The sequence below is a fragment of the Paroedura picta genome, chromosome 16 (assembly GCF_049243985.1).
Source record: "Paroedura picta isolate Pp20150507F chromosome 16, Ppicta_v3.0, whole genome shotgun sequence".
In the NCBI taxonomy this organism is placed as follows: domain Eukaryota; kingdom Metazoa; phylum Chordata; class Lepidosauria; order Squamata; family Gekkonidae; genus Paroedura; species Paroedura picta.
The window spans coordinates 11,159,693-11,185,910 of record NC_135384.1 but is presented as its reverse complement, the minus strand read 5'-3'; the positions used below and the strand labels follow the sequence as shown (position 1 = coordinate 11,185,910).

Sequence of the window (26,218 nt, the reverse complement as noted above, 5' to 3'; positions counted from 1 at the left end):
CGCCTTGGAGGTGCGGTGAGATAATACCTCAGCAGCCAGAAGGGAAGTACTGTAGCAGCAAATTCTCCCATTGTTTTTCAATGGGCAAAGATGCGATCTCTGGATGCCAACCCTCAGGACATATTGAACCAGTCCATTCCACACATACAACTATGGGTGAAATCCCTGGGATCCATTCTGGGAGTGGTGTTCTTTCCTCTGGCGTGGTAGGCCTTTGCTGACCCAAGAGGCTCTTCTACACACAAAGGGAAAAGAGCTGCCATTAGCCCATCAGCTCCTGCTCCAAAAGCTTTCCCTTCCGCAACTGAGATTGTTCCATTGCTCCCTTCCTCCAGAGAGAATATTCTCATTTTTCAATGACAGCCAGCTTGGTGGTGTGGTTAAGAGCAGTAGCTTCTAATCTGGAGAGCCGGATTTGATTCTCCACTCCTCTTCCACATGCAGCCAGCTGGGTGATCTTGGGTCGGTCACAGTTCTGTAAGAGCTGTTCTCGCAAAGCAGTTCTGTCGGAGGCAGAAATTCAGCCCATGGAGCTTTTCTCTCACTGGATCAGACCTGGACAGGCAGGCAAGCCTGATCCCCATCAGTTGTTGGGAGTTAAGCAAGGGCGGCCTCCAAGGAATACCAGGGTCGTGACGTGGGGACAGGCAATAGCAAGCTACCTCTGAACTTCTCTTGCCTGGCAGCCAAACAATAGAATACAGTTCCTGGCTATATTATACACCATGCAATATGGTAAACAAATAAACTTCCAAATAAATTAACTTCCATCCCAGCATTTGCAAGCTGGGAAATGCCGCAAACCAGATTTCTGCAGCTCCTACAACTTGCATAGACGGAGAGGCTAAGAGATGTACTGGATTGAATGATGCGTGGAGATCCCTTCAATTGATTAACACAAGGCCTCTAAATCGGACACACACTCACCCCTCTTGCACGTTGCTTTGAGCCGAGGATTAGTCTCATTTCGGTACAGATCCTGTGGATATTTGGATAACCGATCCTGGCCAGGTCCAAGATTTGTTTATCCGCAATCCACCTTTCTCACTGAGACTCGGGACACCTGACCAAAATAAAGATCAGCAAGGAGAACCACCAAAGGTATGCAGCCAGCATGCACTTTTAGGGTAAATCATCTCTTGCTTTTGAAGAATAAATCATGTTTCCCAGACAGAGTGACAAGAAAAAGACCCTTGGAACCATGGGAGATACTGGAAGACCCATTGGAAATAATGGGAGGCACAAATGCCAATTGACTTGCATGGGATCCATTGAAAGGCATTTTAGTACATCCCCCCAAACCCACACCTGGAAGGGTCAGCCTGTGACTCAGAGAGCCACCCAAATAACCATCTCTGGATGACTTCTGCTGAAGTAGGAAAAAGTTTCCAAAAATGAGGCATCGGAGGGGTCACCAACCCTATTATTTATTATTTATTATTTATTGCTTATTGCTTATTGCTTATTGCTTATTGCTTATTGTTTATTGGATTTTTATGCCGCCGCTCCCAGCAAGCTGGCTCATGGCATTTCGCAATAAAACATATCACAAAACAACATAATCCAAATCCTAAAAACATCGTAACACAATTACTGCTAATCCCCACAATACATAACAAATAACACGGCAGGAACAATTATGAAAATATAAGCTGCTCTCCCAGTGACTCCGGAGCCCGGGTCACCAGTATGGATTCCGACTGCAAAAAAATTGGTGATGGAAAAACCAAGGGGTAGGCCACCAACCTCTGGACCCTGTCCTAATACCGAGGCCATAAAAATCCCCCTAATAATAATAATAATAATAATAATAATAATAATAATAATAATAATAATAGACCCATCCCAGATGTGAGACCAGCGCTACCCTCTCAGTGGAAAGCACTCTGCACATGCCCAGGGTGGCATCCTCGCCTGACCTTCCTCCAGAGCGCAGCCCCAGCCCAGAGAAGTGGGATTCGGGTCTCTGGTCCCGCCCACCCCCTCCCCACCCGTCGTGCAAGGCTAGCCTCGTAGAGGAGCGCTGTGGAGGAAGCTCCAGCAGACGGAGCTCGAGGCTCGCCCAGCCGGGATCAGCAAGCCGGAGACGGAGCGCCCGGCTTGGGCTGCCTGCGCGCGGGCCTGGCTCGCAGCAGGGGCAGGCGAGAAGCCGGAGCGGCTGGGCGGAGCGGGGCGGAGAGCCGCGGCCAGGTCCAAGAGGCAGGTACGGGTTTGATCCGGGGTGGGGTCGCTGGGAAACCAGGGATCGGGGCCCAGAGGTGGCCGGACCCCGGGGCCCGCGGATCTGGGCTGGTGGCGGGCGCTATCCCCCGGGCGTCAGTCAGTGCCCCTCTGCTGGCAAGCATAGCCGTATGTGCGTGCCCGTGTACCTGTACGTGCAGGTGAGGGGATTCACACCTCGAGCATCTGTCTCTATGTGCCGATTTAGTGTGCAGCAGGTCTCCTAATGGCTGCATCAAACAGCCAGTCGCTCTCTTCACCAGCGCCTATGGCCTTTCAGCCTGGCTGTGAATATAACTTATTTAAAATACTCTCCCCAAGCGCTTCCTGACGTTCAAAGCCACCCGCAAACCAGGCTTGTGCACTGAGGGTGTTTTTAAATGGGTCCCCCCATTGGGATCTGTAAACTGCAGTGTATCCCTTTTGCATGCACATCTCAGAAGTACTTGGTACCACTGGATCTCTTACTGAGTGGAGAACTACGCAGGAATAGGATCCTAACTCTGAAGCAAGGGCAGCTTCATAAGAGCAGAGGAACCTCCATTGATTTTATGGGCTCCAGTTCCATGTTTATGCTAATTATGTCCTCATGTTTGCTACTTCATGCATGGTTATGCCTCTCTTTTTTTTCTCCTGTTTACTTCTACCCTGCAGGGCAACAAGACACCTCAATTCACAAAAAAGGCATAGCATCTCTAAGGCTGGGATGTAGTCTTCCAAGTATATCTTACCCAGCAGGTATTTTACCATTTTTCTTGGGTTCAAGACTTCATCGATTACCTAAAAAATTGCACATCCTGAAATTCCAGTACGAAGGCCAGCGTGGCGTGGGGTGTTAAAGAACCGCGGACTGTAACCTGGAGAACCAGGTTTGATTCCCCAGCCTTCCACATGCAGTCAGCGGGGTGACCTTAGTCACAGTTCCTTCAGAGCTCTCTCAGCCCTACCTCCCCACAGGTTGTCTGTTGTGGGGAGAAGAAGGGAAAGGTGTTTGTAAGCCACTTTTGGACTTCACTTTGAGTGAAAAGAAGGGTATTTTAAAAATGCTTTTCTTCCTACAGCCTCGCCATGGGGGACCTGGGGTTGGGCCGGGAGTTCCACACCTGGCACCAGTTCAGCACGTTCATCGATGACTGGTGCGAAAAGCACAAGGTGCTCTTCATCGTCGCCAGCTTGAAGCCGCTGATCTCGCTGCGCCAGAACCCGCCGCACCACCAGCCCAGCCTGGCTGAGATCCTCCGCTTCCGTTTTGTGCGCCTCATCTGCAAGCATAGCGGGACCTACGTGGGACAGAGCACGGTGCAACGGAACCGCCGGTAAGTGCGCCTCGGTGTCTGGGGAGGGCACGAGATCCCCGGGAGCCAAGTCCCTTCAAGTGCCACATGGTGCCAGACACTAAAATGGCGGCCTGTCTGGGGTATAGGCCTCAGAATATGTGCCACAGTGGTTCCCAGCTCTCACCATGGCAACAAGCTGTTCAGGTGGCCTTTATAGCGGTGGGAATTGTTGTAAGCAGGTCTCCGAGGACTATCAACCCTCAGTGAAAACAAGGCTTTCTTCTTAACAAGGTAAGAATGGAAGGAAGGGCGGAGAAATACCAATTTCCCCCACAATCAAAACAGCCAAACCTTGGCAAGCCTTCACAAATAAAACCTACGTTTTCGCTTATTTTTTATTATTTATTTCTCGGATTTATATCCCACCTCTCACGACTTTTGTCGCCTCGAGGCGGCTAACAAGACCATAACAATTTCCCCTTAATAACCCCCTTAAAACAATAGCAATACACATACGCTTAAATTCATATCCATATATTTTGGAATCCACGTAAGAAAAAACGAAAACTTCTTCCCTGGAAAATAGAGCACAAGGCTCTGGGATATTCTCAAACAGTGTCACCGAAATTGGTTTCGTGTGCCCTGGAGGATAGATATGTGCAGCTGTATGAAAATGCGCAGCGTGTGTAAAATCCAGCCATGCTTTTCCGAGTATAAACCCTACACACCCTCTTAATCCTCTTTGCCTTTGCTTACGTGAAAAGTTCCCAAGTGACAGTCCATTTGTCATTTTCAAGAGCTGATGTTTTAAAGAGAGCCAGTTTGGTGTCATGGTTAGGAGTGCGGACTTCTAATCTGGCATGCCGGGTTCGATTCTGCGCTCCCCCACATGCAGCCAGCTGGGTGACCTTGGGCTCGCCACGGCCCTGATAAAACTGTTCTGACCGAGCAGTGATATCAGGGCTCTCTCAGCCTCACCCACCCCACAGGGTGTCTGTTGTGGGGAGAGGAATGGGAAGGCGACTGTGAGCCGCTTTGAGCCTCCTTAGGGTAGGGGAAAGCGGCATATTAGAACCAACTCTTCTTCTTCTAAACAGGAGCAAACTGTTCATTTCTCCTCAGAGGCAGACAGACAGCACGAGAGTGACAGTTGTGTCACCGCAGGTCAGAGTCGAAGGTTTGGGTCAGCTGCATGGGCTGCCTCCTGGCGCGTTCCGTGACTCCTTGCTTTCTTCTCTCCCCTTCCCCCCTTGCAGCAGTGAGAAGATTGACTGCCCAGCCTCCATCACGCTCCGCCTGGGCCCCAAGAAGGACCGTTTGGTGGTGATCGAGGCCAACCTGGAGCACAACCACCACCTGTCGGAACTGGAGTTCGCCCTCCACTTCAAGCGGCACCAGCTGAGAGCGAGCCTGGGGCTGCCCATCCGCATTACCAACAGCATTTCTAAGCGCTTCCTGGCCCCAGATCTCATCTGGAACCTCGAGGACTACAGCAAGGCCAAAGACAAGGGCATGTGTGAGCTCCTGGCCGTTCTGGACGGACTCTTCAAGGCCGATCCGGGCGCGAAAGTTAAGCTCGTGTTCCATGAGGACGTGGCCATCCTCAACAGCATCTTCCTGGCCACCTCGCGCATGTGCGGACTGGTGCAGCGCTTCCCGGCCCGCCTTTTCCTGGAGCGCGCTGCCTACCTCGACGGGGACTTTGAGCTCTACACGGTGCTGTGCCAGGATGCCAACGGGCGCGGGCGGGAGGTGGCCTATTGCCTCGCGCGCCAGGGGCTGCCTGACCTCCTCATCTTCATGGTGGCCTCGTTGGTGCAGAGCGCCCCAGACATCAAGCTGCAGGTGAAAGCGGTGACAGTCGGGGCTGGGGTCACGGGCCTCGATGCCGTCACGGAGGTGCTGCCGTGCGCCCGGGTGCAGATTTGCCGCCTGCAGGTCCTGGAGGCGCTCTACCGCAAGGCCTGCGAACTGGCGGTCCCCAAGGAAGACCAGATCCGCAATCTGCTGCTCAACCTGGCTAACGCCGATTCGCCGCGGGTTTATAGCCAGTACCTGAGTGACCTCAAGGATGTAGCTCCGCTGTCCTTTCTACAGTACTTCCTGGAGCGCTGGCACCCCCACAAAGGGATGTGGGCCGAGTGCTGGGCCTTTGAGAAGAACCGAGAATGCCCCTTCCTCGACCACCTCAGCACCCACCGGCGCAAGCTGCTGACCACGTTCAGTCCCCCCGTGGCACTGGCTGCCTGTGTCCAGGGTCTGCTGGATCTCCAGGCCCTGCACTTTGAGACTGCAACACTAAATGTGGCCCCAGTGGTTGAACTGTACCAGACAGTCTGCCTGGCCGACAGCGGGGACCTGGTAGCGGAAGAACTAGACCTGGTGCCCCACGTGCACTATGAGCTCAAGGACGCTCCCGATGGATACCTCCTGGAGGAAAGCTCCTGCTCTTTTCTGGTGAGCCAGGACCTGGTCACGTGCAGCTGTTCCATTTACATGGCTCACCGGCTGCCCTGCCGGCATATCTTTGCTGCCCGCCTCTGGGCAGGGGAGCCCCTCTTCGACCCCAGCCTCCTGCTCAGCTCACCTGGCGGACATCACAGTAACACAGGTCAGGAGGAGTGCTAACCAGGCGATCGGTTGGATTTACGTCGGCCCAAGACGAGCGCTGTGCGCATGGAATGGATCTGCACAGCCCCAGTAACTGACTCAGACATTATGGGGAAAGGGAGATGCAGTTTCACGGCATTGGCAAATATCCTGGGTAGTCCGGGCAGGGAGACTGGGAATTGCGGCTAAGTGGCTATTGTGAGAAGGGCCTGATGTCGTTCACCTGTGTGCACAAGAATCGGTGACGGCTAAGAAACATGGCATTATCACTGCCAAGATCGAGAACTGGGTTGCCGTGGCCTGCACCAGTCATGCTGGCTCTGAGAAAAGGGAACAGGAGCCGATTCAGTGCCAAGAGCAATCTTCATTTGCTCCCATCTCTGGGGACTCGGTTGAAGCTCAGTGAGTCGCTGAGGGTTTTACATTTGGCTGCTCTTCTCCAAATCAAAAATCCAAAGTTCTTCATCCAGAAAAGCAAAATTCTGCCCGAAGTCAGTGAATAGAACTGAGCTAGTTTTACCATTAAACCTTGCCCTGTTCCTATCTGTTACAGCCCTGTGGTACATGGGTTTTATTCATGCAGGTTCTGTGATAACCAATAGAGTTTTTCGGTGGCCAAATGAAGCCCTTTCTTTCCTTTTCCACCAACAGAAAATCTGGCTGAAACCAACCCACTCTCTGCATTTCATGGGCGGGGACGATAACATTCTGCATTAGGACAATCTAATGCTTTTCAGGGGAAAGCTGAATTCCTTACTCTGTACAAATGCATCATCATTACTAAAATTAATAAATTAAATTAAACATCCCTCGGGCAGAGAGGAGAGGTCGAGAGGGTGTATTTTCCTAACTTTACTCCCTGTAAAGGAGGCCTGTATAGTGTTCTGGCCTCAACCATAGGCTTGGTAGAGGAGTGCCATCTTACAGGCGCCTGCGGTACTGTGCTAGCTCCCACAGGGCCCTGATCTCAGATGGCAACTCATTCCACCAAGCTGGGGCCAGTGTCGAAAAGGCCCTACAAGTGTCGAAAAGGCCCTACAAGACCTTCGTTCTTGTAGAGGTAGGTACACTTCTGTTGATTCCAGTAGGCTTAGGGGCACCTAACTGTGTATCTGTTTGAGCTATTTAACACATTTTATTGCTCTCCATGGTCTGTTTTACTCCTGCTAATTATTGGAAGGAACATGCAGGGTGCTGAAAACCTCTGACCACTGATAATCCTGCTCAACCCCGAGCCCACCTTTAGCTAATTGAACTTCTGCCCACATACTCTGGGTGTTGGATTTCATGCCCCCTATTCTTTTAAAGCCATGTACAGTGCAATTCTGAGCAGAGTTACAGCCTTCTAAATCCAGTGAAGTTGAATTCACTGGTGATCTTATTTGAAGAAACCAAAATATTACAAAAAAACTTCTGGGTCAGCTTAGATGATAAGTTTTCTCCCCATCTTTTTAAACATCTAGTTTTATAAATATCCATGTGATCCGAAGAGAAACCAGAGTATTCCAACTTTATAAAAAGAACTGAGAAACTGCCACATCGTTGTATGATAATTTGACAGGTCCAAATAAGAAAGCATTGGACGTGAAGAAAGGAGGAGTCTCTTTTGACCTCCCCAAAAGACTGCTGGTCATTATGGGGACACACATTTACAAAAACTATGTAGAAGAGGGAATGTAGTAAAGAAAACAATGGGGGTGAGATTGAGTAAAACAGGCAGCAGAACCCAACCTGTTACATGGCTTTTGTATCCGAATTTTGTCTTTGAACCCGTGGAGCTGCCCACTATCCATGCCCCTCCCCATTAGTTTGAGCACATAAAGAGTGAACACACAGTTCTAGGAGTAAGCAGTGCATCTTAGCACCGAATTCCAACATAACTCCGAGTATCTGATCTGATCTAATAATAAACCCACGGATTTTGTCTTACTTAATTGTTTGTGCAAATGGTGTCTGGTGAACTTTTTCACAGTGTCGCCTAAACAGATTGTGATTGAGATTAAAGAACACTGATGCATATGTGAACAAATCAAATGCCGTTCGCAATCAGATCCCCAGCGCAGTGTTTATTGGTGTCATTGCATTCACCAGCAACTTTTCTGGTGCCCACCAAAGTTACAAGATTTTCTGTTAGCGTTCTTATTTCTTTCTGTTTGGGGTAACTGAAGAAAAATTAGAACGTGATCTTAGAGACTGAGCAGGGCCCGGTACCTGGCAGAGTTTCTGATTGGTTCTCGGAGAGCTGATCCGCTGTGCAGATCCCAAAAACATTGCTCCAGCAGCGGGCATCACCACTGCACTAGGATCCTTACTGCATGACTGAAGATAAGATGTTTATGTGCAAGAAGATATTTTTCAACAGAATGTTCATTTTAAAAGGTATCCTGTTAAGCAGAGCATCTGCCTGAAAAAGTGAAGAGTTAAGTGTTCAATTTATGCATCACCCTACTCACTAATACTCTGTGGTTGTCGCTGCCTGCTGAGGCACCATTTGTGGTTGTGCCTACTGCCCTCTGTCAGTATTCCAGATGTGCCCACAGGCCCAGAAAGTTTGGGGACTGCTGTTCTAAACGACATCCACAACACCTTTTTTTTTGCATAAAATGCCAGGATTCTAGCATTCCTGTGGAAGCAGAGATGGGCTTATTTGTGTGGTTTCCCATTGGGTTCTTCGGTTGGACTCATTTGATTGACTGACTTTTTAAAAAATGGTTACAAGATCTTGGAATGGGCAAAGAGGTCATCCGGTCCAGCTGCATAAAATCACTGCTTGTGGGTAAGATTGCACTTTATGGTTTTAGCTTATTCACAGCATCGCTTATACCCTGGGCTTATCAGAGTGATAGCTGAATAAAAACCATTTTCCAGTCCAAACGAATCGTGGCAGATTTAACATACTTCCCCGTTTTTTAAACACAAGTTTTCTTTCTGGCCATAGGCTGCAGCTCCTCAATCTCATGCCCAATGCTTTAAAAAGCTATATATTTTATTGGGAGAAATAGCCTCCAGGTGGGACCTCGGGATCCCCTGGAATTACAGCTCATCTACGGAGATGGGTAATTTGAAGGGTGGATTTAATGGCATCGTGGGAAGAATGGCATCCAATGCTCTAGAAAAGACCACTCTTTTTGCCTCGCCTCTAATAAGACTACATTTCCCAAGATCCTCCGTGAAAAGTACCACGCGCGGCGCCTTCGTTCGGTCATGAACACCCGGACTACGTTTCCCAGCATGCCCAGGCGAAAGGCGTGAGGTCTTTTAAAGACGACCCAATCTCGACGTCCTTTAATAATTCGTCCGCGTTGGCAGGCGCGGCGCGCGTGACGTCGCACCCTCTGTCAATCAACCCGTTTCGCGCGAAAAAAAGATAAAAACAAAAATCAGGGGAGGGAGAGACGTCGAGGAGGCCGCTTGAGGCTCGCGACAGGTAATCCCCCCTCCCCCCCACGCCCCTCGCAGGGGCTGCAGAGGAAGGCTTCGCGTCCGGCGGGGAATTTGGCGGGAATACTCTCCGGCGCGCGAGCGCGAGCGCGAGACGGTCGCCCCTTTCTCGAGGGGAGGGGGAGGGGAAATGGCGGGAATATCTCGACCCCTCTCGCCTCACCTGGGCTCTGCCCCTCCCCCTTCCAACTGCCCCTTTCACACAGGAAGGCGAAACCCTCCAATGGTTACCTTTCCTGGCAGGTGGACGCGGAGGGAGTAAAGTTAGGGAAATACGCCCTCTCGACCTCTCCTCTCTGCCCGAGGGATGACAGTTGCTTCGTCCTGGCTCAAGTGTCGGTCTGAAGGAGCACCACAGAAATTGAGTCCCATGGCACCTTTAAGGCCAACCAAGATGTATTCAAGGCGCGAGCTTTCGAGGGCATGCACTCTTCCTCAGACTAAACGAACAGCCATCGTAAATGTAGAGATATAAGGCAAAATAAATGGTGGCAAATTAGTTAGCTGTGTGATGATACCCAGATTAAGCCATATGATGTCATATGATAATTCTTTGCTAAAACAGCTAATCAGTCCCTTTTGAGTTCAGTTGTAATTGACAAAAAAAAAATGGAGTTATAAAACTGTCCGGGTTGGTAATTAATGGCAGACACTTTCCCAGTTGTGAAAAGAAATACTTAAAAGAGAGTAGTTTTGTTATTGTGGCTATTTCCCAGCTTCTGCAGAAAGGAATGGTATAAGCCAATGGCTCCTGTTTCGCAAGCATCTGTCATTTAAGCCAACACAAGCCAGAGAGTGCTTTTGCAGGACATTTTGCTGGACGAAAGAGTGGGATAGAAATATAACTGGGGAGATATAACAGGATGTATGTTCCCAGTTTGTATGAATAAAGTTCGGTGCAAATTTAAATGGACTCCGGGGAATGGTAGAGGACAGGAAGGCCTGGAGGATCATTGTCCATGGGGTTGCGATGGGTTGGACACGACTTCACACCTAACAACAACAACAATTAATAAAGTGTTTTAAAATCCCACCTCTTTCTGAGAAGATTTGTGAACATAAGGCAGAAAAGGTGGCCTTGAGTTTCTCACACTTATTTTTTTACCATAATAAAACTGAACGGCTCAGTGTAACAAGAGTAAAGGCCTCCAGATTATAAGAAGGAAAGAGAAAAAAAACTGGAGACTGCAAAGTCTTTGTATATTGCAGTACCTTTTGAGATTGCTATCACTAAGGTCAGGACAGTGCCCCCAATTCCCTACAAAAGTGAATGGCAACACTTTTATGTGACTGAAAGTAAAAGAGTGTCATTAGAATGGTGGAGGTGAAATCTGGTCCCAGTGACCAAAAGCAAGTCCGCAGTTGTTTACAGGGGCAAAATAAAAGTTCAGAACCAGATCAAAATCCATGGACCAGCTACAATGGCACAAAGCTGACTTTTGAACCCCAGAACTTTTTCTTTTCTTTTCCTGAACAGTTTTGCAGGATTGGTTGTGGTTTGGTGGTAGAATATCTGCTTTGCATGAAAAAAGTCCCAGGCTCAATCCCTGGAATCTCCAGTTAAAGGATCCAGTAGTAACCGATGTGAACGACTTGTCTAGGACTATAGAGAGTTGTTGCCAGTCAATATAGACAATACTGGTTGTTATAGTATCAGGCAGTTGCTAACCAGCTCCCTCTCCTCTTCTCCATCAGTTGTGGCCTATGAGGAAACAAGATCTAAAAGAGATCCTGTTCCATGAACTCCACTTTTCTTGTCTTGCGGAACTGGCCCGCTGAGCTGTTATCCTGACAACAGCTTCAGTAGCATCTTCTTCCAAACATCCACAATGCAGAGTACAATCAGGTAATTACCAACCTGAAAATATGGAAGATCTTGAATTTGTTACAAAATCAAAGCTTTTTGGGAGGGGCTGAAATTGCAGGTGTGGTGACATGCTTGCCTGTGAAAATTTTTTTCATAAGATAGACATTGTTGTAATTTTGAGAAAAAACTTTTAAAGGCCATTGGCTTTCCAAATAACTTCAGAAGTAGGTAAAATGAAGGTACTTTTACAATACTAGATAAGTATTTTCAATTTTAGGAAATATTAAAGGTAAACAAGGAGTGCTAGAAAATAGAAAAAACAAGCATGAAATATGTGTTTATAAGTGACTTTTATAGGTGATTCTCTAGGGAGCTATGAAGCCACCATCTTGACCTTTTCTCCACCAATATGATCTTCAATATGGGGGAGGGTATGTAACTTCTTGAACAGGGGAGCTGCCAGATGTATTGGTGCCCTCAGCCCTATTGTTGCAAAAAGTGCATTGAACTCTGCATTTGAGCATAACAGGAGAGTTCATGTAACTGTTTGTGTCTGGGCAGATCATTCTTCCAACCCCTCACCCAAATAAAGCCTGGAAAAGAGACGACAGAGAAGAAGCAACCAGAAGATAAGCTGACACCTAAAAAGTAAGTTACCTTGAGCCATGGAATGGTCTGTTGACAAAACTGTGAATTGACCTTTACCCTTCCATTTTTGGCTGGTTTAGCACCAAATGCTACCAGATTCCCCGTATTCACAGCAACCTATCTATTGTAATAAGAATTTCTGTTTGCTTTCCTCTATGATGTTTAGTTATATTTTCACGTTCATGAAATCTAACATAGTTATGATTGGAGTCATAGCCTTGACTGAAATAGACTAAAGCTGGAAAGCTTATTTTGGAAAGAACATAATGGGAAGGTTTTTGCATTCTGTCTCAAAATTTTGCAGTAAGAAAAGGAACAAAAACCTAAAATGATGTTTTAAATGAGAGTCTTCAAGAAAATATTAAAATCATGCATTTCCAATGGTAGTGAAAGATCTAAAACTCATCCTTCCAGGGAATTGTCTGGTTGGTAGTACTTATGGGGGAAGGTTAGTGTTTTGGCCAATGGAACCTGACAGGAAGACTTGAAATGTGAAGCAGACAAGAAAGATGGCTGTGGATATAGTCACTTATTCTCTGCTCAGGACTCTAAAGAGTGCCTGCTGAATTTTTAAAAGAAATTGAAGTGGACTTTAAATTGATTCTTAGTTCAAAAGTTTTTGTAATGGGTATTGCTGGCGTGCTTAGGTGGCTTTGTATGTATGGCGAGGGAAAGGTATAAAGGTCTTATGGTGCTATTGTTGAGTGTTATTGTTTTTCAGGGAATCAAAAAACTCTGACCAGTTGGCGAACGGTACAGCTCTCCATGAAGATTCCTCTGAGAAACATGTAACCAAACAAGCCACTCAGGTCCTTAATGGTGGAAGTGAAAAAGATTTTGGAAAATCAGGAGAAAGAAATACAAAGGCTGATGATGCAAACCAGGTAGGCCCTTTTCTGTCTTGTCCTCATCTTTGTTAAACTAACCAATTGGGTGTTCATTTTCTAATTCTGTAGTGTAGATTTTTGCCTTCACATTCCAAAGTGGGAAGGATTATAGTCCTAGTTTGGTTAGTTTCAGTTTTCCTCAATTTATCTTGGGTGCATTAAGGACATAAGCAAGTCTCATTTCATTATTCTAGAAACAACACCAAATATCTTTGTAATGTTTCTTTCTTTCCCGATATGTTACCCCTCATGCTGATAGATTCTTATGGGTAGCCATGTTGGTTTGAAGCAGCAGAGCAATGTTTGAGTCCAGTGCCACCTTTTAGACCCTCATGGTCAGCAAGTCTAAAAATGGCCTACTGAGATGTTCCATTTTATTAGTTTGGGTTTACTTTCAGGAAAGTATTCTTAGGATTGTAGTGATGGTTTCCTTATCCTGCTGACGTACTAGTACATGATACTTTATTGGGGTGTTGTTTGTCCTGGCCTCACTTTTTGACATTTCTGCCTTTTTAGGAATTGGACTGTGTTCCTGAGCAAAAGACACAGGCCGAAAACATCTCCCCAAGCACCAGTCCAGTTGCCTCTAATTCACCCTCACCTTCCAACATTCCCCGGCGCAGAACTGGTAAGTAGTCACCCTTTGGGGCTGTCAAGTAAGTCAGGGCTTGAGAGACTTGGTCTCTCTTTTCACTGGAGTCAGTAATGGTTACTGCTTTATAGATTTTGCTAGCCACTCCCCACACAGAGAGGCAGGTTAGCAGTTAGAGAGAGAGAGACATAAACATCCTTCTTTCATGTCATTCCAAAATCATATGTGCAAGCCACTGCCTAGCCTAAAATAGAGCAAAATGGATATTAACCAGGTAAGAGCCTGGGAAAATTTTGGAAGATGAGTCAGAGCAGCTGACTGGCTCATGGCCATGCCCTGAAGACATGCATAACTATGGAACAATGGATCTCTCAGGACCTAATTGACTCCCACCTGAATTAATCCTATCAACATTCCACCTTGCCTCCTCTGTTTACTTTAATCAAGTGACAATTAATCAATGCTTGATTCTGTCCACTCAGCCTACTAGGTCTTCCTCTATGCCGGTATTATAGGGTCATCAAGCCTCTCCTGATTCATTGTCCATTTCTAGTAAGCCCATCACTATATTGTTTTGGGTTCATATCACTCCAGCCTATGGATTGTAGTGATGGTTTTCTTATCCTGCTGACTTACTAGTACATGATACTGTAACTGTGAAACCCTGCTCCATTCTTGGCTACAATCCCACTTCTTGGGTTCTCTCCTCTTTGTGAAACACTTATTTTCTTGCTGTTTCCCAAACCTCTGCAAAATTGGTAAAGCAAAAAAAGCTTTCCCTCTCTCCTCCCTGTTTCCTTCTTAGTGTTTTTTGTGTATTCTTAGTGTGATTATTGTGTGCATTTTTGCTTTTAATAAAAAAAACTTTCCAGTTGAACATTTGCCTGGTTTATTTGAGAATTCTCATAAAAGAAAAATTCCCTATATACATAGGCAGAGAATCCCAGTTAACTCCTCTCGTTCTGCCTCCTTAAAACTAATTCCTCCCACCCCAGTTAATTAGGAGACTGTCTATTTGAGTAACAGTTCAGTCTCTTGTTTAGATAGCTGCAAGCAAGGTCTTGAACTTAGCTATAAAGCAGCTCATATCTCAGTGAATTTGCGTTCCAGCAACTGACAAGCAAAGTATTGACATTCAACAAGGTTTACTTCTGCCCGCAGCCCGTAAGCAGCTCTCTAAACGTAAAGTGGAGGAGGATGTCGGCAGTCAAGACAGCACTCAGGAGGGGATGTGTGCCAAAAAACAGAAAACTGAGTCTGCTGGGGAAGGTGAGTGCTTTCTGGCAAGGTGAGAGGGAATTCCTGCCCAAAAAGTAATGTGACAGCGAGGAGGAGATGTGTAGGGGCAGTCATTGCAGAAAGCACTATTCCATGTCTTTCCATTTTGAACTCCACGTGAGTCTCTAATATATGCCTACTAAAATGTAATATGTGCAGCTGCCTTTACATCCAGTGTGTGGTATATAAACTTTGTCATCCTGGATTGCCTTCAGCCCTTCCCTTGGCCTCCTGGGCTCAGACATTATTTCCAATAACCTTGCTTCATCATAGGAACCTTGTAGCATCTTACAGTGCAGTTCTATGCAAAGTTACTTCAGTCTCAGTCCTTGGCCTTAAATTTGGGCTTAAAGTCACTGAATAGGAATGTATCATTAAATTCTATCTGAGCCAGAAGCAAGCATCCTATGGCCCTACATTTGGGTGGGGCCTACTTTATGCAAAAGAAATCCAAGCTCGTATTTCAATTCTGCTGCCTGTTTGGCACCTGCTTCTTGTGTAGGCTCAAAAGAGGAACCAGATGAAAAGCCAATGGAAGCAGAAGATGTAAAAGAGGAGGATGCTGAGATTGTAAAGGTTAAAACTGAAAATGAAGCAGAGGCAGCAGAAGCAGAGGAAGAGAAGATGCCAATACCCTCCAAGCCATCCAGCAAACCCATCTCTAGTTTTTTTGGTGAGTTTAAGGGAGAGGTGTGGCATTTCTTGTGTGTGAATACGTGTGCCTAACGTCTCTATTAGAAATGTTCTGGGGAATATGGACACAGCTGGATATATTTTCTCATTCCACCTGGAATTTGCTATGTGATGTTGATACTGGAAAGAGGTTTGGAAACACACATTCAGAACTTGAGAAAAGTCATTACTGTATGAATGTAAATATATTTTTGTTTGCAAGTATTCCACAGCATAAAGGGAGGCTAGTATACTGATGAGTTTTGCATTGTTTGCAAGCGGTATTCACTTTCTGCTTTCTGTACTTTAAAGAAGATGTTTGAAGAGCCTGGCTAACAGCAGGGTCCTTTCAAAGTTTCAGACTTTGCTGTGGTATCTCTGTGGGTTTGGTGTTTTTTGTTTTTTTTAATATGATGTCCACGAATTAATCAAACCTCCAAAATGTGGTCTCTACATTTATAGGAAAAGTGCCACATTTGTTCCTCTTTCTCCCATTATAGCCCCTAGAAAAGCTTCTGTGAAAGCAGAGAAAAAGCAGACTCTGGTGGTGGGGGAAAACATGCCTGCACAAAAGAGCCACAGTGAAGTCAGTAGCCCTGAATCTGGCAGTACAGCTGGAAGGTAAGTGATCCTTTTGGGATATGTTTGACTCAGATGTGGGATAGAGAAGCTGTAAAAGCACTTTGTCTGCAAAAAAAAATTATTCAAGTATTGTATACAAATATTGCTTATCTAGTCTAGACATGATCATTGTTTATAGCGAAGGTATTCAGGGATTGCAAGCTTTTGCAAAACTTGAATATTTTTCTTTCACTTTGTTTGTATAGGAGCTGGCCTAGATTGTTGTTCATTCCAAAGCAGATGCACACACCCCTACCCCACCTATTACACTTATCTGTCTACTTTCAGCAATTAATTAGTAAGGCTGGCATACTTACTGGTATTGCCAGCCCTGCTTGCTAGTGTTTTTAGTTTTATTGAATGTAGTAGACTAGTAACTATTTCTAAGCTGGTTTAGAATTTACACCATAACCACTCTTCAGCTAACCAAGTCCTGTTTTTATAGTTCTCTCAACCCATCACCCACAATTGACCCTGCAGATTATAACCCCACAAAGAACAACTATCATCCTGTCCATGATGCTTGTTGGAGTCCTGGCCAAAGGTGAGTGTAGCCAAAAGGCCATAATGCTCAACCATTATCTGGCAAAAAGCCATAACACTCAATCATTGCTTCCCTCTTTTTTTGCAATCTGAATAGCCCCTTCTCAGACAAGAACTGCTAAAATTATGGGAAATTGTGTTGTATGCATAATTTACTTGCTCTAGGTCAGTTACATGAAAGGGGGGGGTGGCTTTCTCCACAAAATACCTTAGCTAACTTGGTCCAGCCATAGATTGATTACCTTGTCTCCATTTGTTTATTCCATGTTCTGGATTGATGATGGGTAGGAAGACATTTCTTGTTTGTAACTTTGGGATATAGGAATGAACTAAGTAGCCACTTGGAGACCTTGTGATGCACTAGTTCCATGACACCCCCTCCCCCCAGTTCAGTCCCAGGACAAGACAGCAATCAGTGTTTATTGCTGCTAGTCTCTGTCATTTTGCTTCATAGCCGACCCACTGTCTTATCTTTATTTTCCCTAAATAGGGTACCATATCTGGCTGTGGCCCGTACCTTTGAGCAGATTGAAGAAATGTCTGCCAGGTAAACTCACTTACTGGAATTTGTGAAATAGATATATTGTGGCATTTTAACCTCTCCTTTAACCCATGAATCACTATACTGCCTGCTTGTGGGAAGGGGCAGTATAAAAGTCAAATAATAATATTAATATTGTTCTGCTTACAGGCTGAAGATCATAGAGACTCTGAGCAACTTGTTTCGCTCTGTGATTGCTCTATCTCCTGAAGACTTGCTGCCCTGTGTATACCTCTGCCTCAATCGGCTAGGCCCGGCATATGAGGGCCTAGAGCTGGGCATTGGCAAAACCATCCTCATGAAAGCCTTGGCTCAGGCCACAGGTGAGCTGGCCTAATTAATGCATTTTTTTGATGAAAATAGTGTTAACCAATAAGTACTTTAAAACTTGCCTGGAAGCTAACCATGTTCAAAATTAATAGGTTTGTGACCAAGGAAGAACCTTATCATATGGGTCATGAACATAGTGATCCTTCCTTACCTTGTAGGTCGGCAGCTGGACCAGATCAAGGCAGAGGCAGCGGAGAAGGGGGACCTGGGTTTGGTTGCAGAGAATAGCCGCACCACCCAGGGCACCATGTTTGCCCCACCCAAGCTTGGTGCTGCTGTTGTCTTTGGCAAGTTGCAAGCAATTGGACGCATGACAGGAAGCTCTGTAAGTACTGATGAATAAGCCTGGAAGGTCAGGGGACAAAGTCCAGGAAAGTGTCATTGGGCTCACTGAGAGAAAGTTCCCAAGTTTCTTGTTTGCCTGTGATGTTCATCTTGTCCTGTACTTTGATGTAACGGGTCACATGTGATTTCCTCCCCTGACTCCAAGAATGTACAGTGTGACTTCAGGGAGGCAGGGATGTAACAATTCTCAGACCAAGAGGATAGATGTTTCCCCTAAATCCTTGTGATTCTCACTGCTCCTGTGGCAAAGGGAGGAATGGGACAGTCCTTTGGAGCCTTTAAGGGAATTAAGGCTGTGATTATCTTTTGATACAGAGCTGTAAAAGCCACCTTCCTGAATCCCTCTGTTACACTGATGATGCAAATGGATGTGTAGGAAGAACCTTTTATTGTGAACGGGCTATCAGTATATACCACTTGAAAAAGCATCTTTAACTTGTGCATCCAGCTCACCCTCTGTTCTTCCCCCTTCAGTCCATGAACAAGAAGATTGACATTATCAAGTCCTTGTTTGTTGCTTGTCGCTACTCAGAGGCTCGCTATGTTGCTCGGTGAGTATGGTATGCTCTCACTTTATGTGGCTGCTCTCAGTATCCCAGCCCTTGCCTGTCAAGAACTCTATATCCTTCTGTTGATTTACTTAGATTTGTGTTTTATCCCACTTCAAGGAAATCAGGGTACTGCACACAATCTTTCTCTCTTCCCAATAACCCCTGTAACGGGATGAGACTGGGATGAGAATGACTGTCTCAAGGTCACCAATTCCAAGCAGGAATTAGACTAGAGTCCTCCTAGGCTGTCTAAAGCTCTAATCGCTACATCCTGCTGACTGAATAAAATCAGAGTCCAGTGGCACCTTTAAGGCCAACAAAGATTTATTCAGGGCGTGAGCTTTCGAGTGCAAGCACTCTTCGTGCTACTTAGACCAACACAGCTATCCATTTGATTCTATCCTACTGACTGTTCAGGTTATTTCTCTGGCAGTTCTCAAAAATTTCCCTGAAACCATACCACAGTAGTTTCTTTAGCAATCTTTTCCCCACCTCTACCTTTTACCCATTGGGTTATATACAGTGTGCAGCACTTTGCTTCTTTTTTCCCATTTATAATTCCCCTTCAGCAAAATCAGACCCATACCCTTCAGTCCAACCAGGTAATGCTATAATGAAGTCCTTTGTGTGTTACAGGTCCCTGGAAGGGAAGCTGCGGATTGGGCTAGCAGAGCAGTCTGTCCTGTCAGCCCTGGCCCAGGCAGCATCGCTTACACCTCCAGGACAAAGTGAGTTCAGGATGCTGGTAGAGAGTAGTGTATGTTCATTGTTTATTTTACTTATTGATGTTCAGATTTGTATGCCGCTGTTCCCTGAATGCTCATTGGAGACTTAGTTAACTAGTGTGCTGCATCTAGGTCTGGTTTCTCCTGACAGCCTAGTGGTGATAGTGGGTATCTCGATGCCGTGTGTAAGGATTCATGGGCAGCCTGGAGCTATCTACTTGCAAAGGGTGTTTATGTTCTATGGTTGGCCAGAATAAGCATACTGTCTGTGATTCCAAGCATAGGAACACAAGAGCATCCTTGATATCTGACCAAAAGGCCATCTGATCCAGCATCCTATTTCATTTACAGTGGCCAGACAGACTGCAAGACATGAAAGCCCAAGCAACTAATCCATGCTGAGCATGGAGGGTTATTTTAGCTAATTTTAGCAAATTTGAGGGCTCAGTGCTGCCTTTCTCTTTTAACTGTACCTTACAACAATAGATCCATGTGCTTGCACAGTGAAATCATGAAAATGCAAAATACATACTTTCTGGCAGTGGGACACTAGCATCACATAGCTGATAAGATGATGACTTACATACATGTGTATTCTTTCCATCAACAGAATTCCCCCCAGAGATTTTGGATGCTGCTAAGGGCAAATCGTTAGAGGCACGCAAAGCCTGGCTAGATGAGAGAGCCTTGATTGTTAAACAAGCCTTCTGGTTAGTAACATTCTATATTTTTCCCCCACCTGCTCCCACACTTTTGTTTCTAAAAGCTGAAATATCTGAAATTCGAAGGAAAATAAGGACCTTCTGAATCAGCAGACTGGGGTTATGAACAATAACAGACTTTTGCAAGAAGTGGGTTTGGGATGTGATGCCTTAGTCTCCCATAGTAGAAAGAGCGGATCTCAGTTATTCTGTTTGCTTTTCAGTGAGCTGCCAAATTACAACACCATTGTACCTGTCCTCCTAGAGCATGGGGTAGAGAGCCTGCCTCAGCACTGCAAGATCACACCAGGTATTTGGAGCATTACAGGGGGTTGGGAAGCAACTTGATGTAACAGGAATCTGAGCACAGAATGATGCACAAAATGCTGTCCAGCATAAGAGACTTCTAAAAATGTTATGCTTTCATTTTTTTATGATTATTGGATCAGATTCTAGCATATGCACATATTTCCTGTGGGGAAAAACTCTGGTACCTTCCATGACCCCTTGGATACCTTGCTTTCTAATGATTTCAGTAAACTATATAAAATGGCTGGTTTTTTTCCATTATCTTTACTATTATTTTTTTCGTCACAACTTCTTACTTCATATATGTTTGGGGATAAAGCGTGCAAATAGTGTGTATTTATGCATAATGAGCTGTACTGCACTAAAAAAGCTTATTTGGGCAAGAAAATACTGGATATCCTTTACCCATTCATCCTCCTTCTCTGCCTTATGTGATCCGAGTCTTGAAATTTACACTGTTGTGAGCTTAAGTTACTTTATCTTTCCAACTCAGAGACTGGGTCTTACATGTCACAGCTTCATTAACCTTTCCATACAGGGATCCCACTGAAGCCAATGTTGGCCCACCCAACCAAAGGCATTGGGGAAGTCTTAAAGCGCTTTGAGGAAGCAGCTTTCACCTGTGAATACAAATACGATGGGGAACGGGCTCAGGTAAGACTATGTGGTGCAAGCCCAGTAAAGGGAAGCCCTGTTCCCCTTTCTTCTTCTTGCTCAATATTCTTTCCACCATTGTAGATTCACATCCTGGAGAATGGGGAAGTGCACATTTACAGCAGGAACCAAGAGAATAACACATCCAAATATCCTGACATTGTCAGTCGTATTTCCAAGGTACATAAGTTTCTGGAACTGTAATATGAAAGGTGGAAACAAACCAGTGGCATCACTGTCATTAATGATGCTCATATTGGTGTACAATTACTGAAGTTTGGACCTTTCTGAAATAAGTGTCACAGCTAAACTGAACTCTCTCTTGCCCAGGTGAAAAAAAGCACTGTGCAGTCATGCATCTTGGATGCAGAGGCTGTGGCCTGGGACCCAGATTCAAAACAGATCCAGCCCTTCCAAGTACTGACCACCCGCAAGCGCAAGGTAAATTCTCGTCACTTGATTGCTGTACAGAATTATTCCTTGAGTTGTCTGGTACTTTTTTTTCCTTCTTTCCCTTCCTTTGGCCATAACACTATGACAGTGGGACAAAATAATCTCAGCGAGGGTTTTGAGTGGTGAAATTGGTTGCTTGGAGAACAAAGTCACCTGCTGTGAGCAAATTCTGGGACACACAGAGAAAAGATATGACTTTTCCATTAGCTGTTTGTGGAGGGGTTGCAAAAAATATCTGTAAAAGATTTAAGCAAACAAGCAGAAATATTTGAAAGAAATAAGAGATGAAAATAGAACTCATGTCTTCTGTTGTGAAAAATATTTACTCCCTCGATACTTCATCAATATCTTCCAGGATGTGGATGCTACAGAGATCCGAGTGCAAGTTTGTGTGTATGCATTTGACATGCTGTACCTCAATGGGCAGGTAAGTGTAGCCATTCTTCCTTACATGTGCATATTTGGTGCCTTTAGTCATAATAACTTTTCAATCTCACCTGCCTGAGGCAGTATTCCTTCTGCTCTGCTTTCAAGCCTTCCTCACGCCCACTGGGGTCCCTCTTCAGTGCCTGCTTTTTAATTATGTTTTTGTGTGTGTTCATCCAGTCTTTGGTGCGGGAGGCCCTAACCCAGCGCCGAACTTTGCTGCGTGATTCCTTCACTGAGGTTGAAGGCCAGTTTCTCTTTGCCACCTCCATGGATACTAATAACACTGACGAAATAGCAGATTTCTTGGAGTGCTCCATCAAAGGTATTGTGGAAGAAATGGGAGCTCAGTCATAACTCGACTTCTCCTTTATTATTTCCTGACCCTCCCAGATACAGTCTGAATCCAAATTGGACGGGGGAGTGGGTAGAGTAATAAGCCAGTTTTTCTTATCCAGATTCATGTGAGGGGCTGATGGTGAAAACGTTGGAAGTCGATGCCACATATGAAATTGCAAAGAGATCCCATAACTGGCTGAAGGTGAGAACTGAATGCCTGGGTAGAGTAGTGACTGGTCACCTAATACAAGAGGTACACCTGGCATGCTTGCACAACAGTGCATTGAGCAGTGTCAGTGCTAGTGTTCCCTTTTCCCCAAAAATTAGGCAGCCTTTTTAAAGTAAGAATATTTCTATTCAATATTTTTCACAGATAATTTATTGTATCTTGTCTCATGACCATATTTTGGAAGACCAGGCCTATGTCTGCTGTCTAAATTCAGGTTTACTCTTTGTACCTGGAGATGAATTACTCAGTTTCTGCTTTCTCCTATGGGTGACTGTTCCCTTTTTCCAGCTTAAAAAAGATTACCTGGATGGTGTTGGGGACACGCTGGACCTGGTGGTGATTGGTGCTTACCTGGGCAAGGGCAAACGTGCAGGCATCTATGGGGGCTACCTCTTAGCTTGCTACGATGAGGAAAGCGAGGAGTTCCAGAGCATCTGCAAGGTGAGGCATCCCTTGGCTTACTCCCAATGGTAAGAACATTTGGGCACTCACTGCCTGTCCCAGGGGAATTTATGGTTCCACCATGTACATCTGGCCTGAAAAAATAGGGACTGCTGTGGTTGGTATTATTTGTACCTGGCCGCAGCTATGAGAAAGAAAAAGAAATGAAATACAGTGGGTGGGTTGGTCATCAAGGATATGCATGGGGTTGCGTTTGCAGAACAAAATTGATTGGTTTGTACTTCCCATACCGTGTCCAGCTGATGTGTTTGCTAACCCTGCAAGGCAATACTTCCTAGAGCAAACTGCTGTTTCTAACAGCCATCCCTCCCTCTGCTCTCAGATCGGCACTGGATTCACAGATGAGGACCTAGAGAAACTTCATGCTTCACTTAAGGTAGGCCATCCTTTCTGAAGGTACCATCCCTTTTCAGTAAATAACTAGTCAATGTGTGGGGGTGATAGAGAGGATGAAAGCCCATCCACCTTAGATCAGCCCTAGTACTTCATTCTGTGAAAGAGATCAGAGAATTTGCTTACCTGATAAATTCTCTTTCTAATTATTTGGAGACTGTGAAGGCACTGGAACAGTAGAAACAGCAGCCTGCTTCTAAGGCAAGGATTTCCAACCAGGGGTCCACAGAAACTCCAGAGGGGATTGTGATGTTTCCCTTCCTGCCTTCCACAAGCTAGAGAACTGTCCACCTCTAAATTATTCTGGGGAGCACTGGGTGCAGACACTGCACTGTCATGCTATTATGATTCATCCTAATAACATATGGGGAGGTGGGAACCTTTGATCAGTCATAAAAGGCAATTTGGTCTGTTCTCGTGTTTTTGTAAAGTACACCGAATTCTAGGGGATTGATTGGCTGTTTTGACAAAGGATTATTATTGGCTGCATTTGGTTGTGACACAGTCTACTGATGTAGCAGAATTGATTTTTGCTGTATGTTCCTTGTCATGTAACAAGATCATAGTCTGACAAAGAGTGCTTGTACTCGAAAGCTCATGCCCTGAATAAATCTTTGTTGGCCTTAAAGGTGCTACTGGACTCTGATTCATCCTAATCTTCTTTTGCAGGACCATGTGATTCCACAGCCACGCCCATACTACCGCTGGGGTGGAACTGCTGAACCTGACCATTGGTTAGAAGCCCAACACGTCTGGGAGGTGAAATGTGCTGATCTATCCATTTCTCCTGTTCACAAGGCGGCCACTGGTTTGGTGAGTGACTGAAGAGCTGCTAGGAAGAGGTATATTTACAGATAGAATTATAGTATGGACAGTTAATGTACACGGGAGAAAAAAGAAAACATAGTATATTAGTGCCAAGTTGTAACATCTATATTGCAAATTTTGGGATCTTTAGTTAAGATTTCTGTGTGCAATGGGGAGGTCTCTTCTGGCAGCATGCAGACCTGGCCGAGAGTATTGGCTCCCACCGCCCCAGCTGATCCTAGGTTGGCTCCTCTTGCAGCTCGGTTTAAATCAAGCATCAGAAGTCAGCTCCAGCTGAGGCAACATAGGGCTCTGAGTTCCCACTGCCCCAGCTGGTCAGCTTAGCTGAATATCCCCAAGTAAAATCCGGAAGAATTTGGCCATTATTCTCTCAGCTATGAAAAATTTGCCTCAATTCCGAATACTGTAATTCTGGAGAAAGGAATGTAGAACCTCCCTAATGGCACTTTTGTAAGCCCAGATAGAAATGAATGTGTTGGCCCATCTTGGCTAAAGTTCCTTTTAAGCTTATTGCTCAGAATACTGGATTATATTTGAATGGAGACTTAGCAGTCATTTGCACAGTTGCTGTTCTTGCAACCATAGCTCCCACAATAAAGACAAATTTTATTAACCTGCAGGAGGTGCTGCCAAAATCTTCTGATATAAAATGCATATACCAAATCAAGTCTCTAATTGCAAAAGCTGTTACAGAGGAGGTAGCTTGAGAGTAGCTTTGAGGCCACACTTTCTTTACCTGTCTCTATAGCACCTGTGCACAGGGACTGTTGGGAAAGATAAATTGCCTTGGGTATAAAACTGTGCTGTGGCTATTGCAGGACTTTGATCCAGCTTCACGATCCAATTGTCTTTCCACTGTAGGTGGATGAGGAAAAGGGGATTTCTCTACGCTTCCCTAGATTCCTCCGCATCCGAGAGGATAAGAAACCAGAAGAGGCCACTGCCAGCAGCCAGGTATAGAGGTGGCGGGACATGAAGGGCAGACTTACAGAAATAAGTAAACTGACAGTATCCTACAGCTGTGTACAGAATGGCTTCTCTCCATTTTTTTTACCACATGTATTAATGGGGGGGGACTAAATTAGCTAATCTTGTCCCATTTGGGACTGGATATTTCCTGCTGTGAGAATGTTTCAAAAATATGACAGGGTACAGTAAGGAAACCAGCCTTCCCGAGGACTTATGCAGCAATGGTCAAGATTATGCAAAGAGTGGAGCTTCAGGGCTGGTATGGCATAGTAATTGACAGATTAGGACCTGGGACGAGGTCCTCCCTTGCTCAACCCTGGAAAGCCTGCCAGCTAACTTTGAGCCCGTCAGTCCCTGCCTTCATAGCATGGTTGTTATGAGGGTTAAGTGGCACAGGTAGAAGAAACAATGTGAAAAGCTTCTTTGCGTCCCTGATCATGGAGAAAAATGGTTGATCTATAAAAATGACATCATAGTTCTGATATGGTAGGGAAATCATGAAAACAGAGACAGCTGCCCACAATGTTTCTCTGGTTCCACTAGGCAGAAAGGTTCTCCACTTCACCTGGGAGCAACGTACTGCATTGAACTTGATCTCCCTCCGTACTTGAACATATTCAGTTCCTAAATTGAGACGGTTGCATATGATTGCACACTGCGGTGCATTACCCACAGCTCAGGGGAAGGGTTGTTTTCTTCAGATACCTCCAAACCAGCACTACCGTGACTGCCAAATAGCAGAACATTATCACATGTTCTCTTTTACTGTCCAAAATATTGAGAACATGAATTTTGAAATATTCATCCTTCCCCAATAAAGGAAGATTGAAATTGTTTTACATCAAAATTTTGTAGTTGATGTGGCAAACTTTTGTTTTAGAGGGGGGGTTAAGTCTTGAATGTTTAGGTGTATGGCTTACTGGCTATTAAACCTCAATAAATGAAACAAAAATGAAATGTTTCTCTGGTTGCAGGTGGCTGAACTGTACCGGAAGCAGCAACAAATCCAGAACCAGCAGCCAGTGGAAAAAGGAGATGACGATTTTTACTAGAAAAGGCTTCACCTGGTTGGGCAAAATGTCTCTACAGCTTCTTTCTTGGGATGAGGCTGGAGCCCCCCTGGGCCTTCTTGAGGCTGGGACTTATGAACGCAGCCTCCAAACTTACAGAGCTTGAGGAGGAGTACACTGAAGAAGGATGCTACTTTACATTACGGGCTGTAGCTCATGACATCCCACAGCCTTCCTTCCACTTACCCAGTGGCAGGCAAGTTTTAAGTTGTTTGACGTTCTGTTTAATAAACCCTTAGTGTTTCCCAGCTGGTTGCCTGGTTTGCAGCTTGAGGTGCCTTTGCTTCAACTCTCACT

At 45.4% G+C, this 26,218-nt stretch overlaps 1 protein-coding gene across 1 annotated transcript; it reads left to right on the top strand.

Moving 5' to 3' along the window:
- Positions 1-2,062: 2,062 nt before the first annotated feature.
- On the top strand, positions 2,063-26,169 carry LIG1 (DNA ligase 1). The gene is made up of 30 exons (XM_077313229.1): positions 2,063-2,203; positions 2,875-2,958; positions 3,282-3,536; positions 4,754-6,118; positions 11,299-11,394; positions 11,917-12,003; positions 12,725-12,887; positions 13,407-13,518; positions 14,644-14,751; positions 15,263-15,433; positions 15,933-16,053; positions 16,499-16,597; positions 17,087-17,143; positions 17,288-17,460; positions 17,626-17,792; positions 18,287-18,363; positions 19,000-19,091; positions 19,699-19,798; positions 20,014-20,099; positions 20,637-20,752; positions 20,837-20,932; positions 21,083-21,193; positions 21,561-21,632; positions 21,812-21,956; positions 22,090-22,172; positions 22,488-22,640; positions 22,984-23,037; positions 23,724-23,867; positions 24,744-24,836; positions 25,826-26,169. The coding sequence occupies exons 3-30, from the start codon at positions 3,289-3,291 to the stop codon at positions 25,901-25,903; spliced, it is 4,467 nt and encodes a 1,488-aa protein (XP_077169344.1). The 5' UTR covers positions 2,063-2,203; positions 2,875-2,958; positions 3,282-3,288; the 3' UTR covers positions 25,904-26,169.
- The last annotated feature ends 49 nt before the right edge of the window (positions 26,170-26,218 follow it).